The sequence below is a fragment of the Rattus rattus genome, chromosome 2, assembly GCF_011064425.1.
Source record: "Rattus rattus isolate New Zealand chromosome 2, Rrattus_CSIRO_v1, whole genome shotgun sequence".
NCBI lineage: Eukaryota > Metazoa > Chordata > Mammalia > Rodentia > Muridae > Rattus > Rattus rattus.
Window position 1 is genome coordinate 31,741,829 of NC_046155.1, and position 16,808 is coordinate 31,758,636.

The 16,808-nt window shown below is 43.7% G+C and overlaps 1 protein-coding gene across 1 annotated transcript in view; it reads right to left on the minus strand.

The window, feature by feature from the left end:
• Window positions 1-15,836, minus strand: part of Prkg1 (protein kinase cGMP-dependent 1) — an 885,274-nt gene extending 869,438 nt beyond the window's left edge. Inside the window, exon 1 of the mRNA XM_032891799.1 lies at window positions 15,363-15,836. Within this exon, the coding sequence (XP_032747690.1) occupies window positions 15,363-15,673 (311 nt within the window). The 5' untranslated portion in view covers window positions 15,674-15,836. The remainder of the gene's footprint in view (window positions 1-15,362) is intronic.
• Window positions 15,837-16,808: the final 972 nt, after the last annotated feature.

Here is a 16,808-nt window from a genome sequence, read left to right on the forward strand (position 1 = left end):
CATATTCTCCCTAACAGAATATGCACGGGAAACAAAAGGGCAAGCTAAAAGGTAGCTTCGATAAGAAACCCACATTGGAGTTGAAACTGTGGTTCGCTGGTTAAGAGAACGTATTGCTCTTATAGAGGTCCTGAGTTCAGCTCCCAGCTCTCATGTCAGGTGGTTTGCAAATCCCTCTTTAAAAAATGGCACCTGGAGATGCAAACACTCTCTGACCTCCACAAGTACCTGCACTCTATGCCCATACCCCACATTGGCGCACACGAACAAACACATAATTAAATCTTTTCCTTAAGCATGCACCTGTGTTGAAGAAAATAGAAGTCAATGGACATCTGTAGATGGTGTCAGCCCTACCGTCTGCTTACTCTAGTACCTTAAGATAAATAGATCTCAGTATGGTAGCCGCAAACACAGACTGTGGGTTCTGGCAGCACTGTGTAGTCAAGCAAATTACTTAACTGCTCACATTGATCATATGTTCCTTATGTTACTTCTAAAATGGAGAGAATATTCTCTACCTACCATGAATATTAGCCCAAAATGCATCTTAACGCCTCAGAACCATGCCTGTACACCGTGCCTGCTCTATAAATGACAGCCGGAAATTTGGATTGCTGTGACAGTTAATCAGGCCATTGCCACACGAACGCCTCAGATATAGTCACAAACTAAACATTCCCCAACTCTTAATTATTCCGAAACCAATCAGAATATAGAAATTTTCTGATCCTAATAAGATTTAGAGTTTAACATAATTATAGCTGCCTGGGGCCCAACCATATCTTCAACATTCTAAACTGCATTGAATAAATCTTAAAATTAAGACATATAGCCATTCCGGTACAATGGCATAGTTTTCAAAATAATGTTCATTTCTATGAACAAGGCAAACTTATTAAGGACAGGAAGCAAAGAGACTGCTGGTTGCACAGGGATGAGGATGAAGGCAGAGACTGTAAGAAAGCCACAAGTAGTTCTGGAAGGTACTGGAGTGTTCTAGCAATGGACACCGGTGGTAGTTACATGGCTGTCTACACTCGATGCTGCACATTCTTTTCTTATCTTTTTCTTTCTCTTTCATCTCTTGGTTTTTTGTTTGTTTGTTTGTTTGTTTGTTTGTTTTTTGAGACAGGGTTTCTCTGTGCAACAGAATCCTGGCTGTCCTGGAAACTCACTCTGTAGACCGGGCTGGCCTCGAACTCACAGAGACTCACCTGCCTCTGCCTCCCGAGTGCTGGGATTAAAAGCGTGCTCCACCACACTCAGCTCTCATGGCAGAGTCTTTCACTGTATCTATGCTGGGTGAATTTTATGGTATGTAAATGATATCTCAATAAAGCTGTAGAGAATAATCTGTCTTCCTTGCACTACATGACACATTTCAAAATGAACTAGTATTTTTATTTTTATTCTAAAGCTTTCTATTATCGGCTCATCATCACGACTGACAAGAATCCATCCGAGACCATTAATGTATTCCTCCACAGGCTAACAGGGCCGTTATCACGGCTTTTACCCACAATCACATTGTTTTTGAAAAGACATCTTGAGATGGAGAATCAAGGTCATTAATAGAAAACATTTATGAGCTAAGATTATGTTCTGCGCCTGAGAGCTTCCTTGTCTGGACAGTAAATACTCGAGTTGGGAATAAATGGTTTTCAAATAGAAATCCATTATCAGTGAATAACTTCCAGGCAAATATTTCAGAAAATAGCAAAGCCACTTTTCTCTAAATACTTTTGATGGATTAGAAGCAAATCGTTAAGGCAGGGGTCCTCAGAAACTTACTCCTGGGTAGCACAGACATACTCTTGTGTTTTCAGTGACCTAAGTGTTTAAACAAATATTAAGGACAAGTTATTATAAGTTCTCATAAATGAACCTGAAAAGAATAATCACTAAACATTCATCTTCCAAACACAAGAGATTTTCTTCAAGACAGTGTAACTTTTCATTACAGTTTATCGCTTAGTTTACTTCTAGGCCCCCCGCTCAACCATAGTCAATCCATCTCTGACTTCTTCTCCGCAGACCTCAAAGTGTCTGCTGAATGAGATGAACAGCGCGGGTGTGGAACTTCACACCTCCCTGTATTCAAACCTTCTTGCCTATGGTTAATCCACAACTGAAGTCACGTAGGATTCCTGCGACCATTACTTCTTTCTCTGAGTCACACCCAACAAACCGCTTGAATTGGCCTGGGCTCTGCTCCGAAGACCTACCCTTACTGGACCGGTCTTCACATCTTATGCCCTGAATCTTAGTACAGAGATTTGCCTACTCCTTTATGAAAACTGGTTCAACAAAATCCATAAATGGATGGCAGCAATACAACCTCGAGAGAAGCTGAGTATGAAGTCCACTGTGACTGGCTACTGTGTTAAGATGACATATATATTGTCCCTTATCCTGGTACATATTATAACCTTTATTCATAATGAGGAAAGGGAAGCTAAGACGGACTCGGTATCGCAGATGGAGTTGATTGTGAAAGAGCAGTTGACTCTGTTCCTATCTCTTACAGTTGCTGCGTTCTGGGCCTACCTGTCTGTAATTTCCATAAGTGCATTGGTGAAGCCACAGAGTTCAAAGAATCCTCAAAGCAATGCATAAATACATTAAGAATGCACACAGCATGGAAGGGGCCGAACTGAGTCTGGCCACTGTGGGGTTTACAGTGTAATCAGTTAAGAGCTGTTGTGTCAGGGGGTAGTCTCTCACCTCCCTCATCCTTCATGTCCTTGTCTGCGAAGGTGATCAACCCCCATTCACTCACTCGGATATTAGAGAACATAAGTGAAATTGTGTGAATATTAATTGTGTTACCAATGAGTACAAGTTGTTATTAAATATCATTCTTACCACTCACAAAGGCTACAGCTACACGGTCACATGGGCCTTCCAAAAAAATATGACCTCGGGCATCTACAGAAGCATAGGATCAAGTGAGATTTAAAAAGTATTCTTTCAAATAAGACTGGGTGCTACCAGTTTTCATCTCGAAGAGCTAAGAGAGGATATGCAAACAAAATCAACCTTTAAAATTCCTGTCTTATTTTTGGTTAACATTGAAGCAAGCACCTAATTAAAAAGTGTTTCATCATTAGTTTGATGGTCCCTGGCTTCTCATAATATTAAGATCTCTGAGAATCTTTGGATAGTCAAAATTAGCAAGCTATTATTCTAAGCTTGACAGGATTTTGTTAGTGAGAGTGCTAACTGTGTCTGCAAAAGAAAGAACTAAGAATTTGAAAAGATTCTCTTGTAGCTGCTATTAATTTCATATTTGTAATTCTTAGCAATCAATCCCTTTGCTTCTCTAGGTTAACCAGTTCAGGGGGTTTGACACGGCAGAGCGTCAGACAAGGCATTTAATAAGCCAGAGGACAAGGATGCTGCCTTGGAAAGATAATTTACATTCACAGATGATTCAAATTAGAAGGGGCATCTCAAGACTTTGCACTTTCTGAGGGCTGAAAAGAAAAAAAACTAAAATGCTTTCAGAGATAGGGCAGATGATACAAACCATGGGCTAGACACATGGAAGGACAGTGTTTGAGATGAACATTGGTGTTCTACCAAGGTTAGTCAAAGCATCCTAATTCAGACCTCTGTCAGTCATGTTTCTGGTCGAAGCTAATATGCTTGCAAGCTTTATTGTACCAGGTTCCCTGAGTTTATAATTTTCAAATTTCTAGATTTAAAAAGTTAAAGTATCTGAAGACCAAGAATACCATAAGGCGTTATCATATCTGTTATCTGACGGGGAATCAGTGCTGTCTTGAGCTCCGAGAACACAGCACCGTTGATAGAGAAACGGTTCTTGTTTTGGTGGAATTTGTCATGTTGAGAGGGATGCAACAGAGCCAAATGGGAGCTAAAATATAAACTTTACACCCTGAAGAGTCTGAGGAAGAAAAGGGCAGCTGTACAAAGCTCAGCAGTGAGAACTACAAACTCCAGTCCAACTTTCAGGCCTACTCCATGCTGAAATAGCCCCTAGAGAAGGCAGTATCATAAAGCGTATTTTCTCAAAATGCCCATGTTTGGGTATCAAATGGTTTGTGGGTGAAAAGAAGAAACACTTAATCTAGTACTTCCCTAATAGAGTTTGACAGACGATTGAACAAAAAGCTGCTAAAAACTAGTCCACAGAGACATTTATTGGCAACGTAAAGAATTCAAAGGTCTCTGATAAACGTTCTAATAACGCTCAACTGAAGATGTTAAATTCTGAGGGGGAAATAAGGAAAGGAATCACTAACCAATGGAGAGGCTGTTTCTTTGACACACGAATCTGATTCAACAGGGGCAGACACAGGTTACTTGAAAGGGAAGAAAAGAGAGGGCCTAGTTTGAAGACGCGTAGTTTTGAAAACGATGTTGTTTCCCTTCACGATAATAAAGCGACAGGCTGAACTATGAAAGGGAGTGAAGGGCCAGAAAGAAGAGCTGTCATCGGTGATTTAAAAACTCACTAGCAAGAGTTGACTTAGATGTTATTTAATAACCTCTAAGTCCATCTAGCAGAGAAACCCACTCTCGCTGTGATAAATAAATGGACACTAGAACCACTTTCCATCCATCACTGTGGCGGTGACCCTTGGGAGTCACTAAGATTGACTATTGCTCTAGCACCTGTGGCCAAAGACTACGTGGCATAGGGACCTCAGGGAGTGGGAGGAAGGGGTTACATCCAAAGGTGAGACGAGCCTCGGAAGGCAGCACTGGAGCAGGGTCACCTCTTCAGGGATGAGTGGTGTTTTTATTTTATGCTTTAGAGTAAACATCCAAGCAACAGGTTGGCTTAACTTTACTCATCTCTCAGCATACCTCACTTGGCTATTTTCGCAGAGCGGTTCAACCTTGACCTTTCTCATATCTCCATTGCCTAATGTGTAGACTGTTTGCCTGCATTCCTCTAAGTACCTACTGTTATACTATAGATAAAATATACCAAGGTGGGAATAATTAACTATTCCTCAAGTATCGGTATGCTCAAAAATTATGTCATAGCTATTCACAAACAGGTAAATAAGTGTCCAAAACAGACATATGTCATGCTTCCAAGTGTCTAAGTGTTCCTTCTTTGGATTTCACTATTATTTCTTTTAAAGGACATGGACTATACTCTTCAGCAGTTAGCTATCAAATAGAGAGCGTATTTTTGTGCTAGGCCTTAACCCACCAAAGCACCCTGGAGTCTAAGTCATCTGACACAAAACAAAGATGGTGAATCCAGGAAGCCTGTGAAAGTTTGTGGGAAGTTATTAAGAGACGGTCCATTCGTGGCTAACTAGTGTATTGCATATCCTGGACCCCCCTCCATGAATATCATCTCAGCACTGCGGTGTTCTGCCATTTAGTCCAATGCCATTCCTCGTTCCATGAACTAATGGACCCTTAATTTCTTGGTTTACTTTGCGTTCAGGAAGAAAACAGAGGTCTCCTTGCTAAATGGTGCTAAAACACAGAGAAGGCAGAGTCAGACAAATTATGCTTTTTATCTCATATTTTCCTTTTATGAAGAACAACAAAAAAAATCTACAGAGCTCTTTTGAAGAAAAGAAAAATGACTACTTTGTGATCAAGGCTACAGATATTTTTAAAAGTCATAGAATGGTTTCTTTCACAGTAGTTATAATGCTTTTAAGGTCTATAACAAGGACCACTGCTCATCCACATTGGCGGGGCTCAGCACCGCAGCCCTTACAAAGCCAGGCAGCACATGAATGACAACTCTATGCAGTCAGTCACTCGATGTCCTTCCATCTGGTCTGCTAGAGAATCTCCTCCAACAATACAGAAGCTAGAATGTTCTATTAAGGAGACTCCATTGCTCAAAATAAAGACAGTCTCAAGTGAATGGCTCTGCCAGCCCCAAACCTTCTTTTAATTCTCCATGTGTTTTTGAGCTTACTTTTTGAGGCCTTGGTATCATTAAACAGTTCCAAAATAAGAGAGTAGCAATTATCTAGGATGAAGAACATGATTCACACTGAGTCCCATGCTCTCGCTCGCACATTTCCTCATTTCTCTCCTCCCACTGGCACGAGGAGTTGCCATTGCAGGCTTAGCAAAATAGTACCTGTCGCTTTCACAGACTTAACATACCCCGCTACAGCAGCACAATCTTCTAGTTCAGGCCATCTCTGCTGTCTCAGCACAATATACAAGTGTGTTGCTCAGTCACTAGTGGTTCAAGAAAAGTGTGCCCCGGGCAGACATGGTGTGTAGTTGTGCTTTTTCTGAGCCTGTGTGCCCGCCGCCTGCAGATACAGCATTATATGGCCAACCCACTGGCTTACTGGCCTATAAGAGATCAGAGGGACAAGACTAAGAATGCCCACTTTCCCTTCTTGTTGCGAGTGTCCTCTTTCCTTCCCCCTTCGTCCAGACTTAGAAGCACTGTCAAAGGCATAATTTATTGATAAAGCTGGACCATTAGGATGATGCATTGTATATCCACAAGATGTTTCTCCCCCTCACAGAATCTCATTACTCCATGCTCTAGATCTGGCGAAATCTTGATATTGCCATAATACATCTGCTTCATACACAGCAGAAGTATCTTTTTACTTAGCTGTGGCAAATTTGTCATCATTGACATTCAATACAATTAACCAAATTAAACCGAATGCCAGATAATGCAACTGTTTAACGTGAAGGAAGAGGTGCAATGCTGTTTCCAAGGAGTGCATATGGGCTAGAAGGGAGGTATGGTAACTAGCTGTTCTAACATCAAATACCTAGAACATATCTGTCCTTATCGCCCTAGAATAAAGACCATGTAAACTACTTACTAATGCTTTGGCTGGGCCTAAGAAACTGCATTTATGGATAAATTCATCATTTATGTCTGTCTTGTAGCAAGCGTGATGAGGCTTAAGTTGTACTTCCAATCTTTTAAGTTGGCAGAAGTCAGGGACAGTACTGTTTTTGACACAGGTGAAAGTTATCCTATATGCCCGCACTAAATTGCCCCTGGTAACTTTGTATCGCGTACCATAAACAAAAAGAATTCCCACACAGACACTTTTGCTGGTCCAAGCACCAGCCTGTGTTCTCTCCGTCCTGCTTGTAAGTGCTAAATGTGATAAGTGAACACATCCATGCTCTTGGTCATGTGTCTTCATTGCTACTGTATTATATGATCTCCCTATTTAGTCCTCGGCCCCTTTCCATGTGGGTCTAATAACTACATGCAGCATTCATGATGAAAATGTTGACTTTCCACATGATTACCTTTCCTGTGTAATTAACAGTCCTCATCTTCTGGGCAGCTTTTTCCCACCCGCTCTGCTCTAACCTGCTGTCTATCCATGGAACACTTTGTTGTATTTATGCAAAGGAGGGGGAGACAACGAAGCTCCTCCTCGTTGACCCTGGTTGCAAGGAAATGGTTTTTTACCAAATTGCACGTGCGATTATATTAGCTACTTTCGTTGCTTACATAAAGGGCAATATTGGTTGATCCACACCTGAGACAATAATGATTGAATTACCAATCTGAACAGACTTCTATTGGAGACCATTACCAACACCTCGAGGAGCTTCAACTGAGAACTGGACACAAGAAGGAAATGCAGAGCTAGCTAGCCATAGGGACAGCAGTGAGCTCAGAGCACCGGGCTTAGGGATTCTTCTATCCCCTCCGAGGTCCCTCCCTGCAGGTGTACCTCAGATTTCTCATCTGCCAGCGGTTGCCTAGATCTATTCTCTCAGACCAAACCGTCTGGGAAGGGGGCTGAGAGGCTGATGTGCTAGCTCTGCTTTCGTTGAAACCTCCTTGGAAAGTACTTCTCAGCCGGAGCTCAAGCTGTTTGCCTTAAAAGGATAAAATATCTGTAAGGGGGAAAAAAAATAGCTGGCTGCAGCGGCGTCTCATACCAGACTGAGAAGTGCTACAAGCCCTCCACTGCTCTTCCAAGAGGGACTTGTCTTTGCTTCACCTCCATCAATTTCGAATTTCATGGCATCAGCTGAGAACCAAGGGATCATTCCCTCCTGCTAGTAAGGCCACTGCCCTGCCTGGAGCAGAAAAATAAAAATCAGGAAAACCAACTTAGGGATGATGCCTGATCCTCATGTGTATTGGATGGCTGGCCAGGACTTGTGGCTGACTAGAAAGAGGAAACATGAACAGAGCTGAACAGAGCTGGTGATGCTTTTGTGTGACCGGGACACAGGCGACCCTCGGAATCAGACTGACAGGGAGGGTCCAGCTGTGATGGGTAGAGCAGCCCAGCTGGAGCTGCCTCATTCCGCTCTGAGCAGCATCTGCCCCCAAAGTGTGTGAAGTCACGTAGTCCACAGCACTGGGGAGCCAGGTGGGCTAACGAAGAGGCTGTCAACGACTGAAGATGAGAGTCAGCTCTGGACTCAAATACGCACTTACTCTGTAAGCCCAGCAGCCCCAGAGCGACTCCATCAGTCTGGCTGGTGGCACCCAGCAAAGACGTGCGTAAAACCTCCCTCAGCAGTTTTCTTAACAAGCAGCCAAGGTTGAGAAGTAAAGGGCTATGGGAAGCCCTGCATACTTACTTAGAAGAATAAACAAGATGGTATATGCTTATAATCTAACCAATAAATAAATACAATCTACCATTGCTTTTGCAAGCCAGTGAAGATTTTAGCCCAGAGAGGCATTCAACACTTTAGATGGGAAATTCACCCTACTCCTCCATTTTCTGTCCTACAAACACAACACATCCTGTCATCTTCCCATCACAGTGGCTCCCCAGTCCCATTTCACATGGGAACTACCTCGGGCATCATTTGAAACAAAGTCTGATTTTTAATTCATTTGTGGTAAAACTTAGGCAATGAGATTTTTAGTTTCCCGGAAGACTCTAACGTGCAGTCATTTTTGGAGCAAAGTCCCACCTAATGTCTCCCAAGGTTCTGCTTGCTCCTCCTTTATTATGGGTGAACAGATACTTTCCCCGGAACATACGTTATTCTTAGATTCTACAGTTACTTGATCCTTGCAGGCCTTGGAGCAGTGTAGGAACCTAGGGGTGGCTGCAAAGGCTCCTGCAGACCAAATTCTGGTTCAAGTTTTTGCTAAGTGTTTGACATTGAGCATGAACCTTACCTTCTAGGAATCTAGGCGCTCTCTTCCTCAGGCTGAGAAAGGGGAATAATGTGGAATGTTCCTTACAGACGTGTTCCAATCCGTGATGCTAGGGAGGGGGAGATGGCTCAGTGGATAAAGTGATTACTGGGAAAGCCTAAGGACCTGAGTTTGAATCCCAGCATGCACTTAAAATTCAGGTTTGGCATTGAGACAAATAGTTTAGTCCAAACAGAAGCATCAGGCTCATTTATAGATACTGTTTCAATAGAAAGAAGGAAGAAACAAAGAAACAAAGAAAGAAACAAAGAGGAAGCAAGCAGGCAGCAATTGTTGGAGTCATTGCAACATCAAGAGCTGGCTTCTATACATGCCCATGTTGTGAGCTCATACATGCCTTTAAAAACACGGGGTGGTGGTGGTGGTGGTGGTGGTGGTGGTGGTGGTGGTGGTGGTGGTGGTGGTGGTGGTGGTGGTGGTGGTGGTGGTGGTGGTGGTGGTGGTGGTGGTGGTGGTGGTGGTGGTGGTGGTGGTGGTGGTAATGGACAGTATCATCCTTGACCTGCTATTTCAGAACAGCTACATGCTGGCATGCTGCCTTTTCCACTGCACTGAAGCCTGCAGACCGACTGCCAATCTCACCTGGATGTTAGATTCAATGGTGCTTCTAAGGAAAAATACAAAGTATCCAATAGGTATTGGTCTGGCTAGAAACATCTGTATGATATTCTGCCAATACTTTCATACGACTTTCCAAGTGGAGGCAAGCTTTCAGATATGGTCCTTGCCAGTTGTCGTCCACAAAGGACCTTTCTTGAAAACTGTTCTCATATTGGGGTATATTTATATGCCCACAAAGTAGAGTGCTACTTTTAAACCTCCTGGAAAATAGAACATAACTTCAACAATGCTCCTCTTGTCCTACCTCACATCTTGAAATTTCTTCTCCCCGCTCTACTCTCCTGATTTTTTTATACTAATAACCATGGTCATAAAATTCCATTCCAAAACACCGAGAGTGCATTACTGGTCACCCTACCTTGTAGTAAGCATCTGTTGTGTGTAGCTGCAGATTTTGTGCTATGGCTTATATTTATATGTTCATTTGGGAAAGATAACATTCCCCTGACCTTACCAACAAAACTGTACTTACAGAGTTCAAGCAGGCTGTACAGATTTCACTTCCCAAAAGAAAATGTCTTTAAGGAGACAGCAAGGAAAGCGATCATGACAAAGGATGGTGGGCGGGCCTAGAAGTGGTATCAGAAGGAAGTAGAGAGGCGCTGTCACAGGAGGGGTGGCAGAGAACACTAGCTCAACAATTCAGATTAGGATTCAAAATGCCACAGATGTGGTTGTATAATAATCTGTTGAGCATGCTGGCAAGGGCTGCTTTTAGCATTGAAGTATTTGCCACATTGTCTTGTGTTCTCAGAGCCAGGAAGGTTCAAGTCAGAGGGCCTGGGATGCTAGCAGCGATTCCAGTTCCTTGGGATGGGCAGCAGCACCTATGGTAGAGATAGCAGAAAGAGCAGCAGCCCGGTGTTCAAATATGGTTGCTAGGATACCATGGAGACCCTCCATTGCTAAGCAGACAGGAAAAAAAAAAGGTTCCCATATGCCTTATAACCTGGAAACTGCAACAATGGAAACATTGCATGTCTTATTCTACCCTTTCCTAACAGAAATCCAAACCCAACACTTGAGTTAAATAACGAACAGGGGGAGCTTGGAGATGCACCCCAGTAAAGCAAGGAAGCTGGCCATTCATATTCTCAGGCAGTCCCTAGAGCAACTCTATTTAAGGCTTGTCAGTGTTTTCATTGTAAGTCCCAGTTTAGGGGCGAGCAAGTTGACTTTACTTCCAAACCCCCTAACAAGATATTTAGCAGCACGATCTAGTATAACATTGTAAAGCCTTTGCACAGCTTCTGTTTCACTGCCTAGGCTGTAATGTCAAATTAATGTTCAAACTTAAATTGGAAACTATTATAATAACCTTAGGTCAGACCTTAACTCCCCCACAGAAGCAGGGAAGATGAATTCCAATAACTAACAAGATTGCATTCCCATCTACATCAGTCTGCCCAGATATGTGAGGAATCTGCAGAGCTGGCCTATGGCGTACAACTAGGCTGTTTTCCATGAGAACACTCAGAAAGGTACTTGGCTTCTTCAAGAGTCTTCATCACCTGCTTTTTGGCTACGTTAGACAGTCTTACCTAGTTAGTGTAGTTATAGTGAAAGGTTAGAACCAAGAACTTCACCACTAATAACTAACCCTTCACACACACACACACACATACACACACACACACACACCATTCTAAAAAAAAATACAAGCGTAAGTACCTCTTAATACACTTTATAAAATCATAGAACCTGAGATATTCAGTTCTCTCCATGGCACTCCAGTAAAGCTGACACCATTCTCCAGATCTACCTTGACTTTGCTCATGGCTTGGACTGTATTACCCCAACTTCCACTCCTCTCTATGCTCCCCTCACAGTATAAAGTGCTTAAACCATAGCAGTCTTCCCAGTACTACAATGCATGACCTTCAGAGGCGTTCCTGGTAGCATACAATTCAACAGGGGCCACAGACTCACCAACTGTTTTTGTGAACTGCGCTCTGTTTCACTTAACTCAGCTCTCTAAAATATTTACTTATAGCATTGTTGGGTCCCTTGCTAACTCTTAAAAGGGTCATGTGCCTTACAGTCTTTTCAGGTGTTATTCCATACAAGGATTTAACTGATTTGCAAGGCTCATTTGAAATGTAATACTGCGAAGAAATCTATGTTTTAATGTTAGGCTACTTATGATAACACTAGAATTGTGTGATTTCCATGACTTCCTTCAAAATTAAACACACAACATTTAGGGAGATCCTGTTTCTCTTGGAATATAACATCAAGGTTTAGACAACTACATAGGATTGTCTATGTTTTAATTCCTCCCTAAAAAAATAGGAAAATGTGTGTCTCTTTTACCTCTAATTCTTCCAAACTATTTCACAATCACAAAGTGAAACAGAACAGAACATGTCATCTCGTTCTCTGAAGTGAAGCCACCTCAGGGGTAAAAAGCAGGAGCGTTACAAAAACACACAAGACATTAACAAGTTTTGATAGGAACTCAAGTCGAGATAGTCGAATTGAAACGACACGGAAGGCTGTGACAGCAAAATGGAAAAGACTTGGGAACAGAGAGTACATCTTTAGGAATGAAATGTCATGAAATAAAATTATCTTACAAGTTCATGTGAACCATCGGGTGGCCTGATCTCACAGACTGAATGACTAGGTTTGTTTGTATGTTCCATTGTTAACAGGCTCTTTTGCCTGATGTATTTTAGAACAGAGTCTAGTGGTTTTACATTCTTAAATAGCTCATTGGCAACAGTATAAACAGATTCCAACTTACTACATCAGTCCTTCTCCCTCACATTCGTAAATAACCTAAGATGGGTTCAAAGGTTATAGCCACATAGACTGTGGAAGACCAACATCCCTACCCTACTTCTCAGGTTCAGCACCGGGGAGTGTCGTCCCCTGAGGTGGGGTCTCACAGAGGCTTTCTTCCAGGTCTCACATGAAAGGGAAAATCCCAACTAAAAACTATCAAGATGAAAAAAGTTATCAAGTTACTTTATATTTTGTACTGCTTTTTATACGCAAACAATCATTTGTAAGGAAACAAAAAGAAGTTTTAAAACCTTGTAATTCTCAAAAGGCAGCCTCAGTAAGGAAAGCTAGATGCTTCTTTTCAATCACCAGACAACAAAACAGAACTTCAACTGCTCAGCTAACTGCATCTCCCAGAAAGGCAACCAAAAACTATGGGGAACATCGGGGAAATAAATTTCAGTCTACTTGCAAACTTTTGCCTCATCGTTAACTTAATCTTCAGGAAAGCGATTAAATTTAAGTTGCACTAAAGATTAAAAACATAAACACTTGTTGCCAGCAACTCAGAATAATAAAGGATTCATGCAATATACCTTGAAATGCAAAAAAAAAAAACCAAAATAAAAAAAAAGTTTTTAGATTGGCACATTGTCTTAGTTCTATGTGGATCGATCCTGTCCAGCCACTTAAAGCACAAGGATACTATCTGTTTTGCATATAATATACTTATTTTGCTCTAAGAAAAGTACACTACCACTCTAGGCAATTTTATTCTGGTTTCCTTCATACACGTGTTAAAAAAAAAAAAGAACAGATGTTTTTCCAAAATTGTTTAAACTTGGAAGGCATCTTATCATTTTCTCCAGTATAATCCCTCAGAATCACGAAACTAACAGGGAAATACCACCTCGGCAGCCGAGTCCCTTAAAGATATCAAATAAGGGTAGGAGGGGAAACATTGCTCAACAGATACAATGTTTGTCCTGCAGGGAAGCTACAAAGTAAGAGCTCCTCTCATTTCATTTTCCACTGGGGATGTTTACAAAAACACCAGGCTTCTGTGTCACACACCAAGAGTCAAAAATCTTCTAAATGGACCACGTTCTGTAGTTCATTCCCAGCCCCTGGATTTCTCTAGGCTTTCTCCAATAGAATGTTTAACTGCAGTTAGCAGCTGGATTGATCACACTGCATCTAAAAGCTTAACTAAAACGGTCTTTTTACAAAAGCAGACTTTGTTGTAGGTTACTCCAAAGTCCTGCAGATACTAAAATGGCAATCCTATGGAATAGTTAGAGACACAAAGAGCTGCTTCTGGGTTATATTTTCATTATGCAAAACTTGGCCCAGGAGAGGTGGCCATGCACCTTGTTAGCTGAAACAGGAGAACATGCCAGGGACTGCAAATTAATTTACCAAAGAAAGCTCCAAAGGATTCAGATCACTCGGGTTTCTAAGACAAATTGAAATCAGCTCATCTGTCATGGTCACATGGTAAGGTGGAACATCTCAGAAAGATTTCTCCTTATCAACTCCCCCTACTCCACAGAATTCAAACTCCTCCTTCAGCTAAGCCTGTGAATGACTCATGGGGCGGGGAGGGCCAACATGTATAGATTTGACTTGTAAGTTTTCAAAAGTGTATGTAATATGTACTCCTGGGCCCTCCCATCCAAGAAATATAAATGGAGATGAGCAAGTGTTTACTTTCTCTTCTTATGAATCCCCTGTGTTTATGAAGTAAAGGGTTCCTAGGGACCTTCTGATATTATGTAACAAGTGTCATCCAGCGTGTTATGTAGTTAGGAGCAGGACAACAGAATCCTCTGCTTCACCAATTATGTCATTACTATTAATTAAAATGCCATTCAGATGGTGTTCTGGTTCTGTCACTGTCCTGTCCCTGCTGCTCATTCTCCATATGGACTCCGGGCTTGAGTGTTGTGTAACAAGTTTCATTCAGTGTCCCCATCCAAGTTATGAATCCCCCTGACATCAGAACTACACTGCTCTCTAACATAGAAGAACAGCAGCAGAGTGACTTGCGACCCGAGTATGAGACACAGCACGGTCCACTCTGGAAACAGCATGTGTTCGGCTACACTGTCTCTGAAAATCCATGAACCCTCAGGGGGGGGAATGAAAGTGTTCATTGGTGATCATAGGAAAATTCTTTTAGGAAAACAAGTAATATTCTCTCTTGGATATTATGAAAACATTTTTTTTTTCAAAAAAAATCAACAGACTAGGTTTCCATTTATGGACTGTAAATGTCATCCGACTCAGGAAAATTTTTAAAAATTCTTCTGTTTTATATGTCTATTTCCTTATTCTTTTACACTTTGATGGTGACAGAACATCAGGTTTGAACGGTACCAGCATGAAGCGCCGGCGGCATGTAGATAAATCCAGGAGAGCCACGAGTGCGTGGAAAGTCAGGGTAATATCAACGCATTTCATTTCAGTCTGATGAGCCTGCAGTTAGGATTTTCCGGCTGGCCAGGTTGGCTGGGGCTTTGGGGAAGAAAGGGGTTCTGATTCCTCCGTTCAACAGCCACTCACAAACATGGTCAGACACACACCTGGGGCGCGTCCAAACTCTATGTACAGTAGGTGGCATATGTGAACGTATATGTATATTTTTAAAATACCTTGGCATCTGACAAAGACACGAAGGCAACGGATGTGCAGGGAGTCTGGCCCTGAGAAACGTACACAGCCCCTCAAGAAGTGCCGTGAAAATGAGACATTTCTGAGGATGAGGACAGACATGGCAAGCGGGAGGGGCAGGGGCCGACAGACAATACAGAGACCCGCAGCTTCCCACCGCCTGGGCGCCACATGGACCCGGGCGCGTAACCCTGCTTACTGTGGGCTCTTGGGGTAGAAGGGCAGGGTCACGTGGCTGAGATCCTGGATGTCGAAGGCGGTGGGCTCCGCGGAGATCGCCTGGCGCTTGGTGCGCGGTTCACCCTGCAAGGTGCTGGCGCTCTGCTTCTGCGCCTGCTGGGTGGCCGGCCGGATTACCGAGCGGTACTTGTCCAGTTCATTCTGCAGCTTCTGGATCAGTTCGTCCTTCTGATCCAACTCCAGCTCCAGCTCATCGATGAGAGCATCCCGCTGCCTCAGCTCCTCGATCTTCTCCTGGAGCGCGTACTGTAAATCCCGCAGGGTGCCCATGCTCCTCCGGGCTGCCGGGGGCTCCTTCCTGCCGCTGCTCCGCGTCTTGGGGCTTCCTCCCCTCTCGGATCAACTTTCCCTAAAGTCGCCGCTGCCTCGCGAGTGCAAAAGCTTCCCTCGACTTGAGACCAAAGCCAAGCCTGGCTTCTGAGCATGCCCAGTCCGCCGCTCCAGCCACCGAGAGTTTCAGTGTGCAGATTCCACTTCTCCGGGTTTAGGGATGAGCAAAACAGGTCCAGCTCAGGATGAACCTGAAAGGCGGTGGGCGCCGCGGCGCTTGGGGGAGCAAAACCCGGAGGCGCGATGACCCACGAGCGGGAGGAGGGAGACTGGGCTCGGAGGCGGTGGCTGCTCGGCTAGGGTCACCAGCGCCGGGTGCCAAAGGAAGCCAGCGATGTGTGTGGGGAGCCTGATAAAGCTCGGGGGCGCTGGGGCTGTGCGGGCGGAGCGAGGCTGGAGCGCTACTTCGGAGGTGGAGAGGTGGGAGGGAGAGGACCTGGAGCAAACTGGAGAGGCGTCAGCGGGCTCCGGGCTCCAGAATGTGGGGCTAGGTTCCTGGCGACCAAGGAAGACAGAGCAGACTGCGCGTGCTAACAGCTTTGACTTCTGGAAGGATTGTGACCGCAGCCTCACCGAGGAAAACAGTGTGGCTGAGCTCTCGCGTCCCCCACACCACCTTTCCCACGGGGTGCGCCTCACACAGGTGTCTAGGGCTTGGAAAGAAACTTGCCTCTCCAAAGGTGAGAGCTTACAGTGGTGCCTGGGAGGGATTCCCCAGGCATCCAGGTGCCTTTCGGGAAGGTTAGGGGTGGGTATCTGACCCCCGCCCCCAAGCCTTTCCTCTCTCCTAATTTTCCCTAATCTGGGCTGGCCAAACTCAGATCAATGAATTTTTCTAAGGGTGAAAGCCAAAACCCCCAACGAATTTGGGCCGGAGAAGGCCTCTCAGCTGCTCCCTGGTCCCTCCCATTTGTGCGAGCATCAGTTGCGGAATGGTTCGCTAGAGGCCTGGCTTCTTCCATTTGCTGGATTTGGTGAAGTGGGTGGGGGCTTAAACCCACAGCGGAGTTCCAAAACATTCTTACTGAAAGGGAACCATACCTTTTAAATGTTACTTCCGTGACAGCCCAGCAGT